This window comes from Enoplosus armatus, chromosome 2 (assembly GCF_043641665.1).
Source record: "Enoplosus armatus isolate fEnoArm2 chromosome 2, fEnoArm2.hap1, whole genome shotgun sequence".
Taxonomy (NCBI): Eukaryota; Metazoa; Chordata; class Actinopteri; order Centrarchiformes; family Enoplosidae; genus Enoplosus; species Enoplosus armatus.
In genome coordinates, this window is record NC_092181.1 from 8447012 (window position 1) to 8471481 (window position 24470).

Below are 24470 nucleotides of genomic sequence, written 5' to 3' on the forward strand. Positions count from 1 at the left end.
AATGGCAGGAGTGCAGGAAAGAGTCGGGACGGCACCGACGTCATCCAGTTTGCGCCCTGTGACGGATGTGACTTCAGCCAAATATGTGAAAAGCGTTCTTCGGCCCCAACAAGGAGACGCGCGTTGCTTTCATCGGCCATGAGGGGGATCGCCGCCTGCCGCCTCGCTGGGGTCCAGTTGTCCCGGCAACGGGCCGATGACCGGCGGCAGGTGCCCGATGTCAGCGGCTCGCACCATCATGACCACAGATTTGATGGAGTACCACCAACCGTGCCACGTGTACCACACCACCCCGTCATCGGCCATCGCCCGGTATGGCCCTTTGTAGTAGTGGCCATTCAGGTTGCCTGAATCACACCTGTGGTGACGAAAAAGAATGATGAAACATCCAGCCAGTAGTAACTGCTGTATATATACATTTTGTTACATTGCCATTTTGAACCCTGCTCTCCTCTTTTAACCTCTATTAAGGATCTGTCTATTACCTGCTGAACCACCAGCCCGACTTGCTGTGTCTGACGCACCCGCCGTCAGCGTCGCTGTCGTTCAGCTGGTCGTAGGTGCTGAATCTGACCCCGCTCGGCCCCAGGCCCGGGCCGCTCCACTTCTGCCCAGCGGAGGGGAGGCCGTGGACGTCAGCCAGGGCGTCCCCTGCGTTGCCGTTGTACTCTCCCAAATGTAACTGGTACTCGTCCTTTCAGTGGACGGGGGGAGGGTAAAAGCCAAAAGGTTTTGAATAAATTGACATCACAAGAGGTTGAAAGAGTGGATGGGAAAGACGGGGGGGGGGGGGGGGGAGAAGTAGAGGGGAAATGAAGGGGTAGACGTGCGAAGAGAAAGAAAAGGGAGGATGAAAGGGAAGAGATGGAGAACAGCTGGCCGGGGCCTGGAGCCAGACGTCCTTGCTGCTGTTTCCACAGCAAAGGGAGTAAAGTGCAAATACATAGTCTAAATAAGACCCCTACTGTTATGGGAAATGAAGAGAGGGCAAGGTTAAAGACTATTAAAGAAGAATACAAATCAGAGGAAAGACAGAGGCTTGCAAGCTGTTACAGGATGGAAAAATGGTAGTGGATTACGCACAGACACATAATTACACAGGATTTATTGATTTAATCTTGCATCTTGTTGAAGGAATCGGCTTTATTTTGCAGAGACTCTTGAGACAACCCTCACCCATGAGACTAAATTACTTTTTTTTTTTTCCTTTCCTCCAGTGCCTCTGTTTTACCTTTTCGTCGTCCACTTTGAAGTTCTTGTACTCTGCGTAGCGCTGATTACCCTCAAAGTCCTCCATGTCGATCCGCAGGTCATAGTTTCCTAGAAGACAGAAGTTACACAGGCAACTGTTCTATATGTCTGACACACACACACACACACACACACGGGCGGAGATGCACACACCTTGTGAGGTGAGGTGGTGGAGAGGTTCATTGCCCAGCCAGAATTCTCCATCAGGGGAGTAGAGGTCTCCAAATCCATGCTTGTACTCAACCCACGCTCTGCACATCCAGAGCACACACACACTGATTACACATCCCCTTTTGAATGTCAAATATATCTATTTTTATGTGTTTAAAACTGACACACACACACACACACACACCTGTCAAAGCTCTCTTTGCCGTCTCTCCTCCTCTGGAAGACGGTCCATCCACCGCCGTTGTTCATGTCACAGTAGACGCTGAGTGCGGTGGGAGAGCCGTCTGGGCGAATCACGTACAGCCCACTGGCCACGTTACCATCGGCAAACACCTCGGAACAGTCTCAATGCACAAACGCAGAGATACACAACTATATATTCAATATTCAAACCAGGGAAATACATCATTTGGATCTAATGGAAGCCAACGAGGGAGCTACAGTAAGTCATATTATTGAATTATAATTTTGGTTGAAATAACTCATTTTGACCATTGCATGTTGCTAAAAATATTTAATTTGTGTTTGTATTTAGTCTTTTAAAAAACTGGACCAGGTCTGAATCAAACAGCCAATCAGGGTAATCAGGGGGTTCGGTCGATGTGATTGGCCAGAACGATGTGATTGGCCAGTTACGTGCTAGCTAACCCTGATTGGTTGTTTGATTCATACCTGTTCCAGTTGGCTGAAGAGACTGAATACAAAGGGGGCGGCTGCTCACAAACACACGTGTTTTTAAAGGAGCCAGTCAATGAGATGTTTTAAGTGACATGCAATGGACAAAATGAGTTATTTCAACCCAAACATCCAACAAAGTGGACTCTTAACAATGTAGGAAATATTGTGGTGAAGGCAGACACACACTTTGACACCCAGACACAAACGTAAGTGTCTCCCGTGGAAATCCGGCCCTACCTCTGTGCAGGTTCTCGGGGTCCAGGTGGGAGTTTGGTATGTGCTCCAGCTGCTGGGCCTGCCTTTTGTGGAGCTCCTGGATGTAGCGATGCTGGTCGTTGATGACGTTCATCAGGCCCTGGATCTCCGCTTCCGCGCGCGCCACCCTCTCCTCGCACGGCATAGGGGCCTGGACGGAGAAAAGCGAGGCCAGATTAGCACACTGAGGGTCACCCTGGATTTTGAGGACAGCCTAGCCGGATGCAAATTGTCAACTTGTCTTTCGGAAGTACAGACAGCCAGCAAACATGTTACAACTGGACAAAACTGCAACCATTATGCAAAGAATATAAGCTACATGCTTAGCATACTGTGTTAATTGAATGATTTTTATTCAACAAGTTGGGCTTCTTGACAATTTAAATGATAAACATGCTACTGTTATCCATATTCCTTGAACGTCACATTTAATGATTGTTGTCAAAACCCCCCCCCCCCGTTTCTGCCGCGACTTGGTCTATTCCATCACCCTAGCAGTGCCAGTGATGGACTGAACCGTTTTGCACTTGGTCTGTAGGGGCAGAGTGGCTCTGGTCGGATTCACAGCATTGAGCTGACTATTATGGGATGTTCCTTTAGTCTGAGTGTGCGTGTGCGCGTGTGCGTGAAACTGTAAGGTGGCCTTTATGGTTGTTAAAATGCTACGGTTATGTCCCGCGCACTGCAGCCGTTGCTATAGCATAAAATTAATCCAGCTAACAGTTAGCAATATTTTAAGCTAGCACCGGAGACCACGGTGCATTTCGCCTGCGCCATATTTTGTTAGACCAATTTATGTTGTAAATATTCGACATTTGTGGGTAACAACTAGGTTATTTTCAATTCAAGGCCGTCTTTTTGACCACATTGTGATTATTGCGTCAGTATTTTCCCAATTTTTCCATATTTAGCCTGCTTCGATGTTTAGCCAATAGAGGGCAGCATAAGCCAGCCAATGGCACAGTTCACCATTCTACAGTATGATGATATGGAGAGGCCAGAACATTGCCGTTTTAATATTCCTTTATTGCGTATTAAATGTTTGTTTTTTTTGTGTGCGTTTTTCCAGATGCCATTATACGTGTTCACAACACACATTCATTGCACATGTTCTGCTGAAACTGGGATGTGGATGTGAACCTGGATAATGTTGTTGAAGAAGACTGTGGATAGTCATCACTTCATCATAGGCATCATCCTCAGCGCATGGAGGCCAAGGCTGCAGAAACTTTTGCACTTTTACAGAGGTGCGTTTTTAATATTTAATTAGATTAGAGCCACTGAACATGTTTTCATCTGTAATCAGCAGCCAGGTGACGAGCAGTACAATGCAAACTGTCCAAAAACCAACATCACAGCTACTGAATGTCACAGAAACACCACTGTGAACAGTTTTCATTGGAACTGCTACTTTACCTGACAAGTAGCCCCTATAGAAACTGTTCATAGCGAGCTCTGCGGATTATCCAGAGTAACAGGGGACACTTTCAGGAAAGAGATTGGTTGTTGTTTTTGCGAGTGGCATATTGGAAATTCCAGTCACCTCCTGGGTCAAGGCACAAATTTCAGATGGGTATCTCAAAAGCTGTGCACATTAAAACCAAGACTATCTGCGTGGAATATGTTAAGATTAGAAATGGCATGGTAGCAGGAGTATTTAGTATGATCTACTGAGAATTAGCAGGAGTTTCTTACCGCTAGAGATGCAGCCATGTGAAGAAGGATGGCCACTGATGTCCTCATGATTCCCATATTCAACGATTGGTGACTGACTCAAACCGTCACACTCTCTTGTCTCACTTGATCTGTGCAGCCTCACTCCTCTGCCCTGTTTGGTGTTGTAGCATCACTTCACTGTGACTCTTGTCTCGCTGGAGTTTATTATGACTGCCCCTGGACTGACACTTGATGAAGCCAGCCTCCATCTAGTGGTTGGAGTAGACAGTCATCGTCTCCTCCTTTATACCACATACTGAACCTACAAACTGCACACTCACGGGTCTCAATACAGGAATTTCACTTGGCTACAATTTCACTCATGTAATGTAAGGATATTGACATGATGTTGAAATTATGAGTGGGTGTTCTATTATGATTTCACTTTCTCCACTATCTGTAACTTGAGAGTAACAATAGAGTAATTATTTGTACAATATAGACAAGTTGTATTTTTTTACTTCATGTTACAGAGGACTGACAATTACTTATTCATCAATAAATGAATTAATAAATGCTCAAATATATAAACAAACGCTGAAATAAATATATAATAAAATGTATAAATAAATGAAGGTAATTGCACAAATAAATGTCTTTAATGTATTAATATGTCTACAAAGATACAATATATTTATTTCTGTGTATTTTATTAAGGTAGGTGGTACTAACCTCACTGTAAAGCGTGATTGGTCAGCTGGGCAAGCCAGCCAGAAGCTAATGATCTTGCAGCTAGCTAACATCAGCAGCTTGTGCACCAGTCAGCTCATCTTAATACACCGCTAGCAAAGCAGCAGTGACTGAAACCTGTCGACCTGTCCTGATTTACAGTGAGACTAGTACAACCTACCTCATTAACACTGAGACAGAGAAACGCATGAAACAACGTAGAGATACAGAAATGAATACGTTAGTCAAATGAGCCGTGAATGGAACCAAACCAGTCGGCTACACGAGTTAGCTGACGGCATTGGATGTGAAAAGCATCGGACAGCACTTCGCAGGGTTGAATCTCAAATCTATGTGGGTAGGCAGCGAAAAAAAATGCGACTCCGGTGGGACTCGAACCCACAACCTTTGAATCACTCCTCAAGTGCTTGACTAGAAGTCCAATGCGCTATCCATTGCGCCACGGAGCCACCTGTTGAACGATGACGTTTAACACGTAATAAACCTTCGATTTGCTCTTAAGTCATCATTTCTTGATTTGTCTAATTGTCGCTATTTACTTGTCACACTGCACATCGTGTCACAAAGTTGTGTTGTGTCGCTAATGCTACGACAATGTAATAGAGCGAACAAATTGAGAACGACTTGTGGGCCAGTGTCAGTCACGGGATCCGCGACGGAGCCGACACCCGAGCAGTCTCCTCGAGCCTTTTGTCTGTTCGGGACTGGTCCCGTCATGTGGCGTTGATGCTTACGATTCTACAGCCGAGTAATGTTGGTGGCTCTGCGCGGCTCTTTATTGAAGGGGGGGCTGTATATGAGGCGCCAAAATACTTTTTTCTCCTGTCTAAAATTGTAACGTAAAATAAAAACGTCGCTGTCTTCCACTTGCCTCTGTAACTGTAAGTTACTCGTAATGGGTTTTTTTTGTAAATGAAAAACAGAAGCGTGTTCTTTTTCTAATCCTGTCTTTAAAAGCCACACGGTGTCTCAGTAGTTTCAAAGCGCTGCGCACAAACCTGGTACGATTTCCGGTTTGGCTGCGTGTGCCTTCAAAATAAAAGGATCGTGTGAAAGCGGCGACTGTCACCCAAGGCTGCGTTTCAGTAGACGCTCAACATGCCTTTGTTGACTTCCCCTCCGCCATCAAAAGTGTCGCTCCGTTTGTCCGAAAAACTGAAGTGAACCGAGGAGCGAGTCAACAGCGATGGTCCCTCCAGAGGTGTATATCACCCACAACGCATTGCAGCCATGCATTTGGTGGAAGAAAATACTCCAATGGTTAGGCGGCAGTGCGTTAAACTCCGGTTATTTGTTTGTTTGCACATTAATCACATTAATTAACAAGCGCTTTACAGTTCAGGTCTAATTCACACACACACGCACACAAATCAGTGTCTTGCTCCAGGTTACTTAGACATGTGGACGTTGGGGGGAACCGGGGATCGAACCGTCGACCTCCTCTACCCGCAGCTACTTACCAAGTGCCGACAGAAAACGCTTTCGCCTCATTGAAATGAGTCTGCAGGTAAATCTGATGACTTGTAAAGAGCAGTGTAGCGCTAAGCCTACAGCTGACTGTCGATCTGTGATAGTTTGGGCTGAAAGTGTACGAGGACCCTGAACAGCAGAACAGTTAACCAGCCAAAAACATGCGAGCAAATTCATTTCTATCACTCATTTTTTATTATACAGGACTCCAATGTTCTCCAGTTGAATTGATATATATGATATAAATGTGTTTTAAGTGTACCAACACAATGCAAGTACAATATGACGCCATGTACAATACCATATTGTTTGAAGCTGCATTAGAGATGCCTGCTCATTAATTGGTTTATTGTCAGTTGGTCGATTGGGTAGTTACACTGCTCAGTGCCTAGATGAAAAAAAAAACTAAAAAACGTTTAAACTGGTTACCTTGTAATGCACCACAGACGTTATGTGCAAATTATTATTTTAGTGTTTGAATCAGTGCTGTTGAGTTGCAGTGGTGGTGCAATTCCGTAAGGGCCCAGCTGCATACCGCACAAAGGTGGCTAAGGCTGCATTCAGACCAAATCAGGCGTTGTGGCGATTAGGCCAGGGTTGTGCAACAGTGTGGGATTTGTGATATTGCCCTAATAAATAAAATTGACTTGACTTGACATTAAACTTATGTCAGTCAATAGCATGCCCGATGTTAAAATACGGTCTAATTTTCACTCATTTATTACTTGTTGCAGTTAGCTGCACTACTAATAGTACGAGTAAGATTATATACATCAACTTTTAGACTTTTACAGTTACATGCTATCCTAAGGGATGCAAATGGGTGACTGTTTATTAAAAGAACAGAAAAAATGTATCAGATTGGTTTGACCTCAAATCCACCATCTCACCTGACTTAGTAAGTAAAAGGAATTTTTGGTCAAAATAAATATTTCATAATATTATATTGTGGAGAGCTGCTTGAAATGCCCTTGTTTGCCAGCAATGCAAAGTTTTGTTTTTCAGAGTCACTGTGTCAAAATTAGCTGTATTGTCATTCTGAGGCCATGGTTGTTGATATTTTTAATGGTATTGTATTACACTGTAAGCACGTACTGTACATTCAAATTCAGTCCAATACAACAACAACAACAACAACAACAACAACAACTGCAATCTACGTGCATTACATATTGGACAGATGTGACTTTCTTAGCTACACCAACCAACCACTCTCTCTCTTTCTCTCCAATCTCTCAAGGTTGGACTTCCAAGGCGATCTACTGAGAACGTCTGCCGTGAGCTTCAGGTGGGAATGCAAGGCCGACAAGGGGCCCTTCAAGGAGACAGCAATGAAAGACTGTACACACACACAATAAAGCACAATAAACTACGGATAATATAGATTTAATGCCCCTTTTAGCCCCATTAAAATAAATGATAAGATCGTTATATTTGGTTTTTTTATCTGGTTAACATAATTCACACTTCAATTTTAGCAATATATGTTGACCCCTGGACACCTGAATAGTCACTGTAGTCAGTGATGTAAATGATAACCCCCTGTGTTCTCTGATGTCTTGTTTTCAATACTGACTAAACGGTCCTGGCCTTTAAGCTTTTAAAATGTGAAAAGAAAAAAAAAGTTCTGTAAGTATTTCATTCACAGTTTAAAAGACATGCAGTGATATTATATTTCACTTTATATGTTTGATCTGTTAGTAGCTATAGTTTCATAAATAGTCCAAGGCACATGTGTAATTCCCCCCCAGGGATCAACATAGTATTTCTGATTCTGATTCTGACATTTAATCCTTTTGGTAGTAGATATAATGTAAATTTAAATTGATCCCACTGTCATTGATCCTTTTTTTTTTTTGGAAATGTTTGACTTAGCTTTCATTTGGTTTCAATGCCAAGCACCAATGTAGATTCAATACTAGATTCGATCAGATGTTATTTTGTTATAATAATTTAATAATATAATATAATGTAATATATAATATAAGTAATTTCCACAGTGTGGTATTAGTACTTTTACTTAAGTACAGGACCTGAATACTTCTTCCACCGCTGACTGTCTAACGCTTATGTCCTTGTAATATAAAAATACTGGGTTTTATTTTGAAAGGCAAGACCGGAGGCCGTGCGTGTTATTATCGTAAACGTCACGGTGGTGTAGTAACGTTATACGCAGTAACGCAGCTGTTGAGCGAGTCGCTATCCGTCGGTGACATGAGAGGGAGCCCGGGTACTGTTAACGACGGGGCCAGTGGCAGCGCATAATCCTTTCTCCTCGAGCACAACCGAACAAACCCGGGGCACGGAGGCTACGGGAGTCATGGAAAATATTCCAGGGCAGGTCTGGAGCAGCAGCCACCGAGATTAGCAACGCGAACAACTCGTTTGCTCTCGTGAAACAGGGAATATAGCGCGCAACCGCTGACGGTAAAAAAAAACAAAAAAAACACGTACTCTCCATCTCCACCATTTTGGTTGTCAGTGATGGAGCACATCCGGACGCCCAAGGTAATAACACTCGGCATTTCAACACCGTTGGCTTGTCTCTGTGCTTCGTCCTCGTTTATTCCGACGCGCCCCGTCGTTTAAATGCTAACGTTAGGTGTTTCTTCAATGACACGCTAGGTCCTTGTATCCCCCCTCTGTCCATCCATCTCTCCTCTCATCCCCCTCTGCCTCTGTTACACTGCACAGTGTTGACCAAAACCAACGTACGTCCATTATGGGGAAGCCTACAGAAAGACGTCATTTGAAACCAGACATGCTAATAGTTTATTATGTGTCGTGGCAGTAGTAGCCCAGTTTGTCCTCCCGCTTAACAAATACTCGCCCATCATATTAGCAAGAAACGTGAAATCTCTGTGAAGCCAACTGACCCTGTCCGATAATGGATCCAGTGGCTGAATCTCTGACGTCGCTCTAAACACCTGGCCATGTGGCCGTTAGGATGCTAACACGGTGCTCCTGCTGCCATAGACGTTCAATTATTTTGTTATTACCTATGGAATATGTAATGTACTCGAGATATCCTGCCCCACCATGACTTAACATTATACTGTTCACCACCATTTTCCCCGTCTGCCAACCTGGCGGAGGCACACAGGCCCCATCGCCACATCTTTGTGGTCTGACGGTGTTTACAAATTACATGGATGAGGTAATGAGGCATGCAGAGTGTGCAGAATCTGCAATGATGCACGCATTACAGTTACAAAATCTTCCATAACCAGTTCTTACATGCCACAGAGGCACCTATGTTTGTTGTTGTTGTTGTTGTTGTTCCACGATGCAAGCACACGTGCCACTCAAAACCAGTTCCTGAGCGACCTTGAGTTTTAGATTTGGGCTTTAATTTGAGCTCAGTGGACATCGTAATCTGTTGAGTCATGCCAGAGGATACAGTGAGCTGTTATTACAGTTAAATAATCTGTGTTGTGTTCGTGTGCCTTCGTGAGTGTGGAGGCATGTCATGTTTTATCTTCCTAACCATATTTCTCCATCTCTTGACATTTTGGTAGGTGGAAAATGTGCGGCTCCTGGACCGGTCGTCGGGCCAGAGAAAGGCCAGCATTGGGACTCTCTACCTCTCTGCAACACACACCATATTTGTGGAGAACAACCCCGAGACGCGCAAGGAGACGTGGGTAAGCCTGAAGCAGGGTGCTGCACCTGTGAGCCTCTGACCTCTTAACACTTGACCCATGTCACAGTCAAGCTTGGATAATCTTTTTTCTTTTTTAGCATGAATTTGTTTTGGCATTTCTGCTTCATCCGACAGCGTCAGTATAGATGGGGGTCAGAATCAAACCAGTAACAGTACTCTACACAGTGAGCCGCCAGAGCGCCCCCAGGTGGATACATTTAAATAGTTGCATTAATAATATGGACACTGCATTTCTCTTCATTCAGCGTCACACCACTGCCTGCTTGAGACCTCCCCCTTACTCTGCTTACTCTGGATCGGCTGTTCCTACGTAACCGCTTTAATAACCTGCTTTCAAATATTCCTGCATCCACATATCCACCAAGAAACAGAATATCTGCCTAGATGTGGTGGTAAATTTTGCTATACAGAACACCCTTTTTAACTGTGCACCAACAGCAGCTCTCCCCTGTGGCTGTAAAGCAGAGACAAATACTGCTGCTCCGTCTGTGGTGAAAGGGGAAACTGATTTAATGTTAAGAGACACATCTGTTTGCTCGGCTGAATGGAATGTCAATGGTTCTCTAGAAGACATCCTACAGGCATGCCGACACATGAAAGTGAAAGGCAACATGAGGACATGTTGTGACAGAAATTTGATCAGACAGTTAAACTCATTTCATCATACGTCGCATTAGTTACAGAAATATCAAATTAGAGGGTTTTAGAAGATAAGTTTGTCTTTTCGTCCCATGACTTTTGAAGAAAGGCTGGACACAGAATGCAGCGTAGCCGTAAGTAGGCAACGTCGAGGCAATGTTCAAAAAGTTATATCACTCCTTGCAAAAACCAGCTAAAAAAAACAGTATAAAACCTTATTAGAAAGGAATATGGTGGCATGGGCCTCCCATGCTTACAAGCATACTACTATGCAGCACAGTTGGGGCCATTCATTTGCTCATGTACACCAACATACTCCTCAAGACGGAAAGAAATTGAAAGTGCAGTGACAGATGGGGTACCAATAGCAGTGATGATGGTGGACACTGAATACAAAATAAGAAGGTAAACACAGATAACCCTTGGATTAATATAGTATTGAAAACATGGCAGGAGACAGTAAAATTATTAGGCGAGACATCTAAACTGTTACGGTGGTCCAAATAAATCTGATAATAGATTTAAAAAATGGGTCACAAAAGGACTTACTAATTATTTGGGCCGCCCCGAATACCTTTTTTGGGGCTTTGAAAGCGTCAGTGAGAATTACCTGTGAATAAAAACGGTATCAGGGAAGTGGTGGTAGACGTTGAAGACCATGTGGGATAAATGACGCCAGTCGCTTCCATATTTTGTGGAATTGCCAGGTTATTGTGCCTTACTGGCAGGACATCACTTCACCACCATGGTTTAGCAATGTCGCATAGGAGGTAGAGCAGGGTAGAGCGGGTTGGGGGGTTCGATCCCCGGCACCGTAGGCCCCTGGGAAACAGCATTTCATCATAAATGTATGCTTGTATATGAGAATAACTAGAGTCTGAGTCTCAGCTCAAAGAGTTTTGGGCGGCATTCGACTTTCCTTTGCCTAGATGCGAGGCTGTGTACATGGGTGACATCTCATTTGAAGGGTGGAACATCAGTGATGAGAAACTGGGACTCATGGCAGCAAGCTGAAAGGCCGTCACGAGGAAGGGGCTAAAATCAGAGCCACCCACCACTGATGAATAGGTAGAAATAATGCATGAAATATGTATATATATATTATGGAAAGGTTGTCGTTTTCCAGATTTGGACCAGGTGGACTGAGACTTTATCGTGTCTCACAGCTCACTCTTAATTAATTTATTCTTCTGTTCTTCTACTTGCGGAAACACTGATACCATATCTCAAATGATGAAGGTGAAATGAATGCTTTTCCAAAATAAGAATAAAATAAATAAAGAGCTGGTGTTACCTCATCACTGTTAGGGATTGCGTGAGTGCAGAAATTTACAGAAACAGGAAGGAAAGATGCCGCCCTCCCCCCTTTTCCAATCTCCTGCAGGAGGTGGTGGCGGGCACTGCCCTGTCCCACTGGACCTGACTAGACAGGGTGTCAGGTTTCACCCAAGAGGCGCCGACTGTGTCTACTGGACTAGCAGGAACCAAGAAGACAGATTAGCTCGTGCCGCTAAAGCAACCGTCTACTTCTCCTTCCTCCTTCTTCTTTGCTGCACGGCATTGACCAGGAGCTTCCCCATAAACTGATGTTGACATTCCTTCCTGAATATTTTAAGTCACAAGACAGATGACACAAAATGTGACCCGTGTCATAGTGCTGATTGATATCACGGACTTGTGCTCTTGCAGTTGAGATGAGTTGTTCACAAAAGGACCTTATAGAGAAAATTGAGCGTTGCGTGTGTGTTTAGTCTTAAGGTTGGGCAACGAACGTCCATGGTGGATAGTGGGACAGATGTGTGCGCCTGTGTGTGTTTCAGGTGTTGCACAGCATGGTGAGCAGTGTGGAGAGGCCACCCGCCATCCCCGCCGGAAGTCAGCTGATCCTGCGTTGTAAGGACTTCCGGGTCTTCCAGATGCTCATTCCGCAGGAGAGAGACTGTTTGGACGTCCACGCCTCATTGGTCAGGTTGTCGCGACCAGGTGTGTGTGTGTGTGTGTGTGTGTGTGTGTGTGTGTGTGTGTGTGTGTGTATATGTATTTATGTGTGTAAGTGGTTTGTCATGCGTTGCTTTTACAGTACGTTAAAGGTTCTATATGTGAGATTTTGAACCTTAATATAGCAGCAAACAACTATTTGCTATGTAAAGATGTAGTGGAGTAATGGTGTCCTGACAGAGAGTGAAGTCACACTCCCTCTGTGTGTGTTGTAATTGGAGCTTCTCTTTTCTTTGTTTTGATTGCCGGGTCTGGCACGTGAGTCCCCTCCCTGTTTATAAGAGACAAAGAGAGTGATCTCCCACACACACACTTTAGCTACCTAAAGCATATTTTACATGAGGTTTTAGGTAGCTAACGTTAGAAGAGAGACCACTCACAAACACCCGACAGCGGGGGTCGGCACCTCCGTGATAAATCCACTTTTTACTCCCAAAAGCTTAAAAAATAATCAGAATCAGAAATACTTTATTGATCCACGGGGGGAAATTATACAGTACCGGTGCTCCCATTCAAGGGTAGAAAGTAGAATACATTTAGAAATGAGAGTATGTACAAAAATAAGATATAAAAAATAAGAAATACAAAATAAAAATATACACATTTACAATATTTAGTGAAAAATAAAATAAAAAATATATACAATAACAATGTATATGTGTGTACTGTTGCATATGTATATATGTGTATATATATATATGTATTGCACTAGTGACATTTAAAGAATAAATAATGAGGTTATAGTTGCTGACAGAGGTGAAATAGGTCCAGAATGAGTCTGTTTCTTCTGAGTGTCAGTGACACTGACCAGTACAGGAGAGGATGTGAGACATTGTCCAAGATGACCCGCAGCTTGGACAGCATCCTCCTCTCTGACACCACCATCAGAGAGTCCAGCTCCACCCCAACAATGTCACTGGCCTTGCGGATCAGTTTGTTGAGTCTGTTGGAGTCCGCCACCCTCAGCCTGCTGCCCCAGCATGCAACAGCATAGAGGATAGCACTGGCCACCACAGACTCTTAGAACATCCAAAAACTCTGAGCTACGTAGAAAACGTATCAGAAACACTTGAACAAACATCAGCGTGATAAAAACTACCTAAAATGACAGAAACCATCTTTGGGAAAAATGTATTTGACGTGTACTTCGATTTTTTTGTTTGGCCCATGTCCCATCTGCTAACATGGGGGAGGAAGGGCTTATGATCTATACTGCAGCCAGCCACCAGGGGCCGATCGAGATGTTTTGGCTTCACTTTTGGGGAGCTATCATGTCGTCCATCTTATTATACAGTTCATAATTCCTCCAGAAGCTCCGGCTCTCTCCTCCAGAGCTCACTCTGTCCCTCTGCTCCGGTCCTCCCCACACAACACTCTGCAAAGCCCTGCGATACGTGCAAATGTTTCGCTCAAGTTGAATATATACTATTACTATTTATTTATTGACTATTTATAGACGTTTTTGGTGAGTTGTATTTTTTTTACGATGACCTGTTAGGTAAAATTTTTGTTTTTGTCAATGGAGTCTGGTGGCTTTGAGGAGAACGAGAGTTGTTTTTGGTTTAGTCTGAGTTGCTGGTGCTCTAGTGCGAAATCTAGTGGTTCTAAATATTGTATATAGTTACTGTAAGCACATATAAAATACTGATTTAAAATGACTTTCTCCTCTCCTCTCTCAGAGAAGTACAGTGAGCTGTACTGCTTGTCTTTTAATCCCAACGTGAACAAAGAGGAGCGAGAAGAGTCGTGGAACTTCATCGACCTCATGGCCGACTACAAGAGGATGGGAGTTCCTAACAACCTGTGGGTGGCTACAGCGGCCAACAGCGAATACAGGGTCAGTCTAATTGTGACATGTGCATGAGGTGTAGAAATAAAAGAAATAGCACAACCAGTCAGCTGGGGAGTTATTATTTATATCATATATATATCACTTTATGCTTTATGATGATAAAACAGGATGGAGTTGAAGAAGAAGTGGAGTTCTGCCTCTACTAAAGCTCTCGCTCTAATATACTCTGTGGTCTGTAGCTGTCTTTCTCCTGTTAAGTGCAGTGAATACGCCTTGTACTCAGGACATTTACAAGGTCATAGATAAGATAGCACCAGCCTCATTGACTGCTTATCAACAGCTACCTCCTCGAACACATGGAGCAAAAACACAGAGTCACATTTTGTAGCCAAAGTCTGGCTCCAGACTTCATGTATATCATTATATTCATTATGCTGGTAGACTTAATATAGGGTGCATATTAACAGCCTATGCAGTTTTTTAATACTTGAATATTTAATCAGGGACTCTTAAGTATGAGGCTACCACCAGCATCTTGCTAACTTAGTTTAGCTCAGAGACTAGACGTTCCAGTCCGGTCAAAGAAATAGTTCAGCGTATATAACCCTCTGTAAATCTACAACATGTTAATTACTGAGCTAGAGATTTGCTGGTAGGCACCTTTGGACTTTGGCTAAGCTAACAGTCTGCTGGCGGTAGCTTAATATTTAACCTCGGGAAGACAACAATTAAAAAAGCGCAGAGCACTTTAAAACCAAGTCTAAAATGTCTTCAATCGTCAAGCTTATCCAGAACATATGTGTATGCGCGTAACACCACAGTACTATGATGCATTGCATTACTCAGAAGCCTGTCAAATGGCGCAGGTAATTGTAGTAATGGTATTGGGAATTGTTGAATTGTTTAGCAATTACTTTATTAATGAAGAAGTTAGGCAGTATTCTGTATTTTGTTGACAATGAGCTAAAAGTATGTGTTACTAAAAGCCTTATATCTTACTCCTCTGCGCCTTAGAGCTCCATTGTTGTCCAAAAAAATATAAAACACACATCAGTGAGCCACATATTTGCACTGCTTGACATGTTCCTGTTACTCTCATCTGCATGCACTCCTCACACACACAGTGGACAGGATGGGCACAATAATGTGTATCTTAACTTGGGGGCCACTGATGTTAAAATGTGTGTGTGTGTGTTTGTGTGTGTCATCTCCCAGGTGTGCGACACGTACCCGTCAGAGCTGTTTGTTCCCAAGTCGGCCACGCCCGCCATCATCGTGGGCAGCTCAAGGTTCCGGAGTCGAGGGCGATTCCCTGCCCTGTCCTACTTCCACCAGGACACACTGGTCAGTGTGACGCACACACACAGAAAGAATTATGCGAATATATGTTTTGGAAAATGTTAACTTCTCCTTAATAATGAATAAGTGAGGGTCTTTTTTTTCTACTTGATGATGATGACGTTTCATTGTCACACAGGCAGCAGTGTGCAGGTGTAGTCAGCCACTGTCAGGCTTCAGTGGACGCTGTCAGGAGGATGAGATGATGCTGCTGGCTGTGATGAAGTCCAACCCCGGCAGTGACTACATCTATGTGGTGGACACCAGGCCCAAGGTAAACACACACACACACACACACCCACAGTAAATAATACAAATAAACAATGAGCTATAATGTTTTCATATACAGTATTCTCTGTGTGTGTGTGTGTGTGTGTGTGTGTGTGTGTGTGTGTGTGTGTGTGCGCGCAGCTGAACGCCATGGCCAATCGAGCGGCAGGTAAAGGCTACGAGAACGAGGACCACTACACCAACATCAAGTTGCAGTTCATCGGCATCGAAAACATTCACGTGATGAGGAACAGCCAGCAGAAAATCATCGATGGTAAGAGTGTGTGTGTGTGTGTGTGTGTGTGTGTGTTGAGCAAATGATATAAAGACGCAGCGTGAGATGGGAACAGGGAAACAGCTGGTCGAAGAGAAATATTCAAGTCGTCACACTTCGTCCGCGAGCATCTTTTCTTTTTTTTTCATGTGAGTGTGTGTGGTGGTTTGTAAACTTCCTCTCTCTCTCTCTCTCTCTCTCTCTCTCCCTCTCTCTCCCTCTCTCTCTCTCTTCCATGCAGTTGGCGAGATGAGAGCTCCGTCCATGACTGACTTCCTGTGGGGTCTGGAGAACTCTGGTTGGCTCAAACACATTAAAGCCATACTGGATGCCGGGGTCTTCATAGCCAGGGTGTGTACACACTCACACACACACACACACACACACACACACACACACACACACACAGGGACCACAAGCATTTAAAGCACTGAGACGGTCTGATTGCGTTTTAATAATATCATCTGTGCGACAACTCATGAAACTCACGTGTCAATACAACAAAGAAGCAATAAAGATCTTTTCAGCCTAAACAGTTGGCAAGCAACTACAGTAAATGCCTCATTTCAGTATGATGGAAAGGGTTAAAACACAGATCAAATTGTCTTGACGCTCCACGCATTTGGTGGATTTTCAGGAAACGGAAAAAAATGGGGGGGGGGGGGGGGGGGTCAGGTGTTCACTGTTGGCTATTTAAAGGCGAGATGAGACAATATGTTCCTTACGGTGTAAACCAGAGATGCTTCTCAGTGTACTTCGGCGAGATAATAAAGATACACAACAAAGACTATTATACATGGCATATATTTCGGAGCGAGACTTCCGTCTCTGGTTAAACAAAAAGGAATCTTTCATGGATCTCTTACTCAAGCTGGACTTCCTGGATCCTATTTAATTTCTTTTTTTTTAACACCCCCCCTATCTCTCACTCTCCAGGCAGTTGCTGATGAAGGCGTCAGTGTGTTGGTTCACTGTTCAGATGGCTGGGACAGGACGGCCCAGGCCTGCTCTATAGCCAGTATACTGTTGGACCCATTCTACAGAACCATCAAAGGACTCATGGTAACACACACACACACACACATAATTTGAAAAGATTTTGAAAAGACTAAAGTCTGACACCCTCCCACATCTAAAGAGTTCTAGTCCCAGACTAAGATTTTGCAAAGACTGGCGATCTTGCAGGGTCATATTTACACGACTACAACTAGATTCCTCACATTATTAAGCAATTAATCAAACCAATAACAGCAGTTAAAGTCCGACAACCTTATCATCTCCAGGCAAAATATTGCACCAAACTCCCTTTAAGAAATATAACATATTAAAAATTCCTTAAGCTCTGTAAAAACTCATCACTCCAGAAACAAGATAAAGCGCTCTGTATTTCAACAGTCCTCTTGTCAGTTCGGCATCAATATAATCCATACGTACAAACGTTACATTTTGAATTTTGTCCACTCAACTCGCTGCCAGCCTCCGTTGGTTAGGAGCGCCATTTTAGTGGGAGAGGACCGTAGGGAATGAGAGGCGAACCGTTTCAAAAATGGAAGGTTTCTCACTAAAATAAGTGCCGGTTGGTGGATCAGATACACACCAAACTAAACGCCGACACATAACTCACTGTTAATTCACCGTCTGTCGTGTGTGTGTGTGTGTGTGTGTGTGACACGGTGTTTGAGTTCATTAAGTAAGTAAGTTTGCTGCTTCCTGTTTGGCCCTGGACTTCAATTAACTTCGCCATTTGCTTGAGCCGAGACTAAAAACTCCTGACAAACATATTTGATTTAATCGGAACGTCGGGACGAGGAAAAGACCGACTTGAGACAGCTCGGACTGAGTTTGAAGACCACCTTACATCAAATGATCGAGATGACGGGAGCGCGCCCCGACTCCAGCAATTCTGACATGGAAATTTGTCTGCGACAGTGAAAGGCCGGTATTATTCCTCAAGACCTTCTAAGTTCTTGTCTCTCTACTGCTCCCTTCCATCTTTGCCGTGCCCCCCTCCCTATCTCCACCTCTTCCTCTCCTCCCTACCAGGTGCTGATAGAGAGAGACTGGGTTTCCTTCGGACACAAGTTCTCCCACAGGTCAGTAACTGGGTCCGCACAGCAGCACCATTACAGTCATTTTGTGTATTTCATTTTGTAAGACAGGGCCTACTGCTATTCTCCATGAGTTCAACCTCGCAGTTACATTTACAGTTACATTTTATGATGGCAGATGAATATGAGAAAATAAAACACGAGTCTGAATATTGTTATTAATAAAATAATAATGAACTAGCAGACACAACATACTGTATATAACCTACTGATCCCGCATACCCAAAATGAAGAAAAGAAATTAGATTTAGCATACAAAATGAACTTAAAGCAGGTTGAACAATACACAAGAGAGAGACAGGGAGGCTGAATAAATGAATTCTGTAAGTTCTCGTGTAAATGTAGGCCAGGCAGAATAACACATCGCCTTATTATTATAATCGCCACTTAGCTTGTTTTCACTTTGAACAGAAATACCCGTTACATCCACATGTTGATTCCAGCCGTTCCACATTTCCAGTTTTACCAATCAGCAGTCACATTAAAAGCCTGCCAACAACTGGGCAGGCTGGGAGACTTTTATTGTGAAAGCGTAAAAAAAAAGGACTGGAACCACGGACGTAGTAAGAGAGCCTCGGGGCGATTATAAACGGCATTTTAGAGAAGAGAAACTGGTGAGGATGACGTGACTCTGTTGTTGTGCTGATGGAAATATACATGATAGTGAATTTATCGAGACAAACGGTAAACATGGAGGGAGTTTTGGGAAGCCTGTCTCTAATATATGCCTGTTCAAAACAAAGGCCTCATTCTCTAATAAAGGCCTGTCATTGAGAATTCACAGTAATGAAGAAACGCCGTCATTTTTCTAGACCTGTCCTTAGTTTTACGTCATACCCATTTCATAATTCAGCTTCTCCTCTAAAGGGAAACAGTGCTCGACAAACAAAAGTCAGACTTTCTTTCATCCTCACATCGAACCTGAACTTCGCCAAACAGCAGTTAATCCAACAGAGCTTCACGCGTTTGGCTGGTCTTTTGGTTAAGGTTGTGTATAATCGTTTGTCAAGTAAGATTAAAAAAAAAAAAGGGGTTATTATCTCAAGATATCTTACTACCAAGAGGGGTCAGGCAGGGCTTTCCACTGTCTCTATATCGGCCTCTGTTAGATTATCAACCTTACCTATAAAAATACAAATAATATCATCATTAATAAGGTTTAGTTACTCATGAAATTATATCAGTTTGTTACAGTTTCATTTTATAATAGCCCGTGTCCCCGCAGGTACGCCCACCTGGACGGAGATCCCAAAGAGGTGTCACCTGTCATCGACCAGTTCCTGGAGTGCGTGTGGCAGCTGTCCGAGCAGTTCCCATGCGCCTTCGAGTTCAGCGAGCGCTTCCTCATCGCCATACACGCACACGTCTACTCCTGTCAGTACGGGACCTTCCTGGGCAACTGCCAGAAGGAAAGCCGGGACATGAGGTAGGGCTGACACTAGTCTCAGGCAGTAAGCGTCGTTTTCACTCATTCCCACGTCCAAGCGGTATGTAAATACAGATACATTTCATGTGCTATTAGGATTATCTAATAACTATTTTAAAAATGGAATCGTGTGTTTTTGCTATTTTTGAAGAATGTTATTGTTTATCTCCGCACTTTTTTTTCAGTCTGTCAAGAACTTAGCAACATTGTCGCAGTTCATAACCGTAAAAAAAGTCAAAAGGCATCACATCTACGGCCCTCACACTTATCATGTAACTTTGCTGTTGCAGTTAAATTAGGATGCATACAAAAAACAGCACCATGTGACCTTATTTATGACGCAGGACAATAACATCCATGTAATCGATTATATGGAATATTTGTGGCCCATTTGGCTTCAGAGATGTCGCGTCCTGAAAGAATCTATCATTCTTCTATCTATCGTTTTTTTCCAACCTACCTCTTGTCTCATTTGTGATCTGATAAACAGTAAGTTCATCAAATTCAGTGCCCCATATCTCTGTTTTGCAAGCTAAGTTACTGTTGCCGTCATGCCGTCGAGCACAACAGCAAGAGGATGGCTTCCGGTAGTTGGCCAAGCTGAACAAAGTGGGCTTTTAGGATAGCGGGCTGGAGCTAGAACGTATGAGATAAATAAGGACTTTATTTGAACTGTGAATCATGCCAAGCTACTCTCGTTGAGTCCCAGAATAAAGATAGAGAGCTGGGAATGAGTATAATATGGGACCTTTTTAAAAAGCTTCTTTTGTTCTCAGTGCAGCATTATAAAGTTGTTTACTGCATCGCCGGTTGGTGTGTGTGTGTGTGTGTGTGTGTGTGTGCGTGCGTGCGCGTTGTTGGACCACAGGCTCCGCGAGCGGAGTCATTCTGTGTGGCCTCAGCTGTGGAAGGACAGAGCCGAGTACACCAACCCCCTGTACAAGGCCGAGCTGAGCCAGTGTCAGGGTGTCCTGAGACCCAACACCACCCCCTACTGCTTCAAGTGAGTCACTGCGGCAAACACGCCCATTGACGCCATGCGACTGTAGTGCCACAGAGACCCGTCTAGATGCGTGTGATAGATATGTAGTGGTACATATGGCTATCATTTTTAATTATTAGAATTTATTAGAACCGTCGAAAAGGTAAAATAAATACTGCTGTTTGTGTGTATGTATTTATTGCCTAATGGATTGTATATCTGTAGATTACTCCAGAGATTTAGCATTAAAAAGTCTTATTTTTCTGATACAGCTGATCCTTTCTTATCCCCCTTCTCATAATCTACTCAAAAAGGGAAAAAACTATTCTATTTCCTTTATTTTCTCCCTCTCCTTGTCTCCAGAATGTGGAAGGGTCTCTATAACCACGTGGAGAAATCAACGCCTCCTCGCCAGTCACCTGCCGACTTCCTGTCCGCCGTACGGGAGGAGTCCCAGCAGCTGGAGGAGGAGCTCACCAATCACCAGGAGGTACCGCCAGGAGGAACCGCCCACCACCACCAACCGGGCTCCAGACAAGGCATTCAACACACAAAGACACACCCCCCTCCCACCCTGTTATGACACCACCATAACCCCAATTCAACATCCGTCGCTCCAGAATGAATCTGAGAATCTCTCTCTGAGGAAAAACCTCCTTTTAAAAAACCTGCAGAGAGCAACAGAAGGAGAGAGGCGAGAGAAGACGTCCAGTTAGTAACAGAGCCCAGTGCATCATGGGAAGTCTCCCGGCAGTCTGGGAACTATAGCACTGTAACTAAGGGGTGGTTCAGGGTTCACCTGAACTATAAGCTTCATCGAAGAAGAAAGTCTTAAATGTGGAGGCTGCTTCCTCAGGAGAGGAGCTTGATAGCTGAAGGCTATTAGAATTAATATTAGATAATAATTTATATGTCTAATATAGGCACTCCGGCGCTGCTCATCTGGCAGGATTTTCCAAATAAGATAAGATGGGCCTGTACTGATCCCCAGATGGGGAAATTCAGTTGTTCAAACACCTGAAGGACAGAAATAAGTACAGATAAATAGAGAAAGTACAGAAAAAAAAAGAAGTGTGTGTAAATATTTGTGGCTCCTCATTAGAGAATTTGAAGCCAAAGCCTAACATCCTCGTTCAGATGGCAAGTAAATGTCGGATAATCCTCCTGAGTATGAGTTCTGTTCAGCCGTCCACATGTCCCACCTCCTAACCCACCCAATATACACAGTGAGAGGAGTCAACAGTGCTGAGGCATGAATGGGAACGCTCGCAGGTGATTAAAGGACGGGTGTGTCTTGTCTTGTCTCTGTCTGTGCAGAGGATAGCAGCCCTGACGGGGAAACCAATCACGTGGGAGAAGATCGAGGTTCCGAGGAGGAGGACTAGCCGCCCACGGCAGAGACACTGCGGGCCGGACCCGCCCACCACTTACACAGATCCGATTGCCAGCCCTGCACCGGTCAACGGCCACGCACTCTCCCCCGAGCCGGCCAATCAGAAGGCTCTGTACGAGGACCCCGCTCTCACCCTGCGCCTCGGGCCGCGCGCCCACCTCCAGAGTCACGACCCCGACGACCTCTCCGCCTGCAGCGACCTGGAGTCGGGCGTGGCTGACCTCAGCAGCCGCTCGTCCAGCGGCGGGGACGACGGCAAGGACCCGTGCTCGGACGAGGCCGCCTTTACCACTGCCTGACTGGGGGGGGGGGGGGCAACAGAGAACCCTGCTGAGGCAGGTGAGAGGAAACCAGATCCCCCAAAAATATTTATTCCAACACCAGTAGGGGAGCAGAGGCACGCTGATGCGGTCTAAAGGGAGTCACCGTGAATGAGGGAGAAACCTCAGCTTTTATTTTGACCAAGGCGCTGAAAGATGCCACTTTAGTATTTTTAATTTGACTTTTTTTTAAATTTTGTTTTGTTTTTTTTGTTGCAGATGTCCAGAAATGTGTTGTTGTTTTTTTATATATATACGTGGATGCTGTTTGTAGGCGGGCTCAATTACTGTCATTTGTACCTCGTTCGAGGAACGCATTATTACTACAAATGTTACATGGGACCAGGCTGAAATAATGCTGACGAGGGCAGTGAGGAAATCTGACGTAGCACTTTTAGAGAGTAGAACAAACACACTAGACGAACCTTAACTCGTGTCCACATTAATCATGTAGTCATTCTCTTCAACAAACGGTAATTCTCTTCCAAGCAAACCTAAAAATAAGAATTTGCAAAAACAAGTTATTCACGTCCGATCTTCCTTCTTCTTCAGTGTAAAATAACATGCATTGTGGTACTTGTAATAACAGTGAGCGGATATTAACTTTAGACACACTGGAAAATTGAAATTGAATTGAACTGGAAGCAGCAGACACATGCTCAAAAACTGACGTGCTGTCAGTAACGTTGTATCTCCCGAGAGTTCCTTGAGCTAAAACACGCCGAGTACGCCACAAGTGAAGTGACATAACTCTGTGGTAATACATTCAGAGTCACGTCAAGTATCTTAGCCGTTCATGGAGAGGGAAGCAGATGAATGTTTCCGGCGAGCTTGAGGGTTTTTAGGCGTGGACGGTCTCCTTCTTCCTTTTTGAACTTCTCCAAAAAAAACCATAGCACTCCACGAAATCACAAATCTGCCCACCAGGGGGTCAGCATTCAGGTTTCGAATGAAGCGTATGACGTTCGGATCAAAGATAAGCAGTTTGAAATGAAAATGAAATGTGGAGAAGTATAGCAGGAGGAGGACGTGTCACAGTCGGAAGGGAGATTTCTTGGAAGGGCCACCGGGAACAGGAATCGACGAGAACAAAATGTGAAAACACTCATGTTTACAACAAATGCATGGAATGCAGTATTTTTCTTTTTTTCGTCTTTCCACGTGCAATATGTGATTTTAAAGCCATTTCTCTCTTCTTCTTCTTTTTGTTTCTGTTATGTTTCAGTGTACTGTAGAACATTCTTTAAGGGCCTGACGGCACATTTAGCTCTTAAGTTTGTCGGATGCTCCCAAGGTCATTATATAGACCGTTAATGTTTGATTGACGTGCAGGTTCTCTGTGACTTTTTACACCCCCCCCCCCCCCCCCCCCACATTCAACACTTTCTGTGCTGGTTTCGTGGTCTCTCCACAGTCCAGATGTGTACCCTCTGTGTAAGGCCATATTTTAACAAGCATATGCAGCGTCTGGCTGTATGGCGTCTTAAGAGCCGACCTATTTGAGCGTGTATTCAAAGCCTACCGTGGCTCCAGGCGGACTTGCCTGGCTCCTTTTTAATGGTGGACGGACTGCAAGGGAAACACCGACTGTCAAACTTGAGTAGAGCTTCTTACTGCTGAGCAGTGAGGGCCACCAAGAAAGAAGCTGGCCAAATATTTTAGCACAGGTACAATTTCTAACATTTTCTGGAAAAAAGAAAAAGAGAGAAAAGATCTCTTTCAAGGGTTGGTATGTTTTTTTTTAGGTTTCCCTATATAAAGCCGTGGAACATTCTGGCTCATAAAGCTGCATTCAATTAGAAAAAAAAAAACAAGGGAATATTCATTGGCAGGTGTTCCAACACGCAGGTACAAGAAGGTAAAGAAGTGTCACCATGCTGCTGTCCTCTCCTTATGTCACTGTAGCCTGTGGTGTGTGTGTGTGTGTATGTATGTGTGTGTTCTGTATATCCACTGATGTAAATTATCCATCAATAAAAGCACTGTTAAAAGGGAAAGAAGCGTTGGTCCATGTGGGCTTTTAGGCTCAGCTTGG

The 24470-nt window shown here is 44.1% G+C and overlaps 1 protein-coding gene, 1 non-coding gene and 1 pseudogene across 2 annotated transcripts; 1 reads left to right on the forward strand and 2 right to left on the reverse strand.

Annotated features, from left to right (window-relative positions):
- Window positions 1-73: 73 nt before the first annotated feature.
- Window positions 74-4098, reverse strand: LOC139303442 (fibrinogen-like protein 1; annotated as a pseudogene).
- Window positions 4099-5118: 1020 nt separating this feature from the next.
- On the reverse strand, window positions 5119-5210 carry trnar-ucu (transfer RNA arginine (anticodon UCU)). The gene is given in 2 exon segments: window positions 5119-5154; window positions 5174-5210. It is a non-coding gene; the product is annotated as a tRNA-Arg (tRNA).
- Window positions 5211-8457: 3247 nt separating this feature from the next.
- LOC139291125 (phosphatidylinositol-3-phosphate phosphatase MTMR7-like) lies at window positions 8458-23791 on the forward strand. The gene is made up of 14 exons (XM_070913058.1): window positions 8458-8739; window positions 9750-9875; window positions 12355-12517; window positions 14212-14369; window positions 15540-15668; window positions 15802-15936; window positions 16074-16206; window positions 16448-16557; window positions 17143-17268; window positions 18250-18299; window positions 19540-19740; window positions 20609-20743; window positions 21086-21212; window positions 22040-23791. The coding sequence occupies exons 1-14, from the start codon at window positions 8716-8718 to the stop codon at window positions 22412-22414; spliced, it is 1992 nt and encodes a 663-aa protein (XP_070769159.1). The 5' UTR covers window positions 8458-8715; the 3' UTR covers window positions 22415-23791.
- Window positions 23792-24470: the final 679 nt, after the last annotated feature.

What these genes read in the sequence shown, in the direction of transcription:
- LOC139291125 (XM_070913058.1), top strand. Translation starts at nt 8,716, where the DNA reads ATGGAGCACATCCGGACGCCCAAG. An exon ending in TGGTGGACACCAGGCCCAAG is followed by an intron (nt 15,937 to 16,073) that starts GTAAACACACAC and finishes GTGTGCGCGCAG; the next exon opens with CTGAACGCCATGGCCAATCG. An exon ending in AAGGAAAGCCGGGACATGAG is followed by an intron (nt 19,741 to 20,608) that starts GTAGGGCTGACA and finishes GTTGGACCACAG; the next exon opens with GCTCCGCGAGCGGAGTCATT.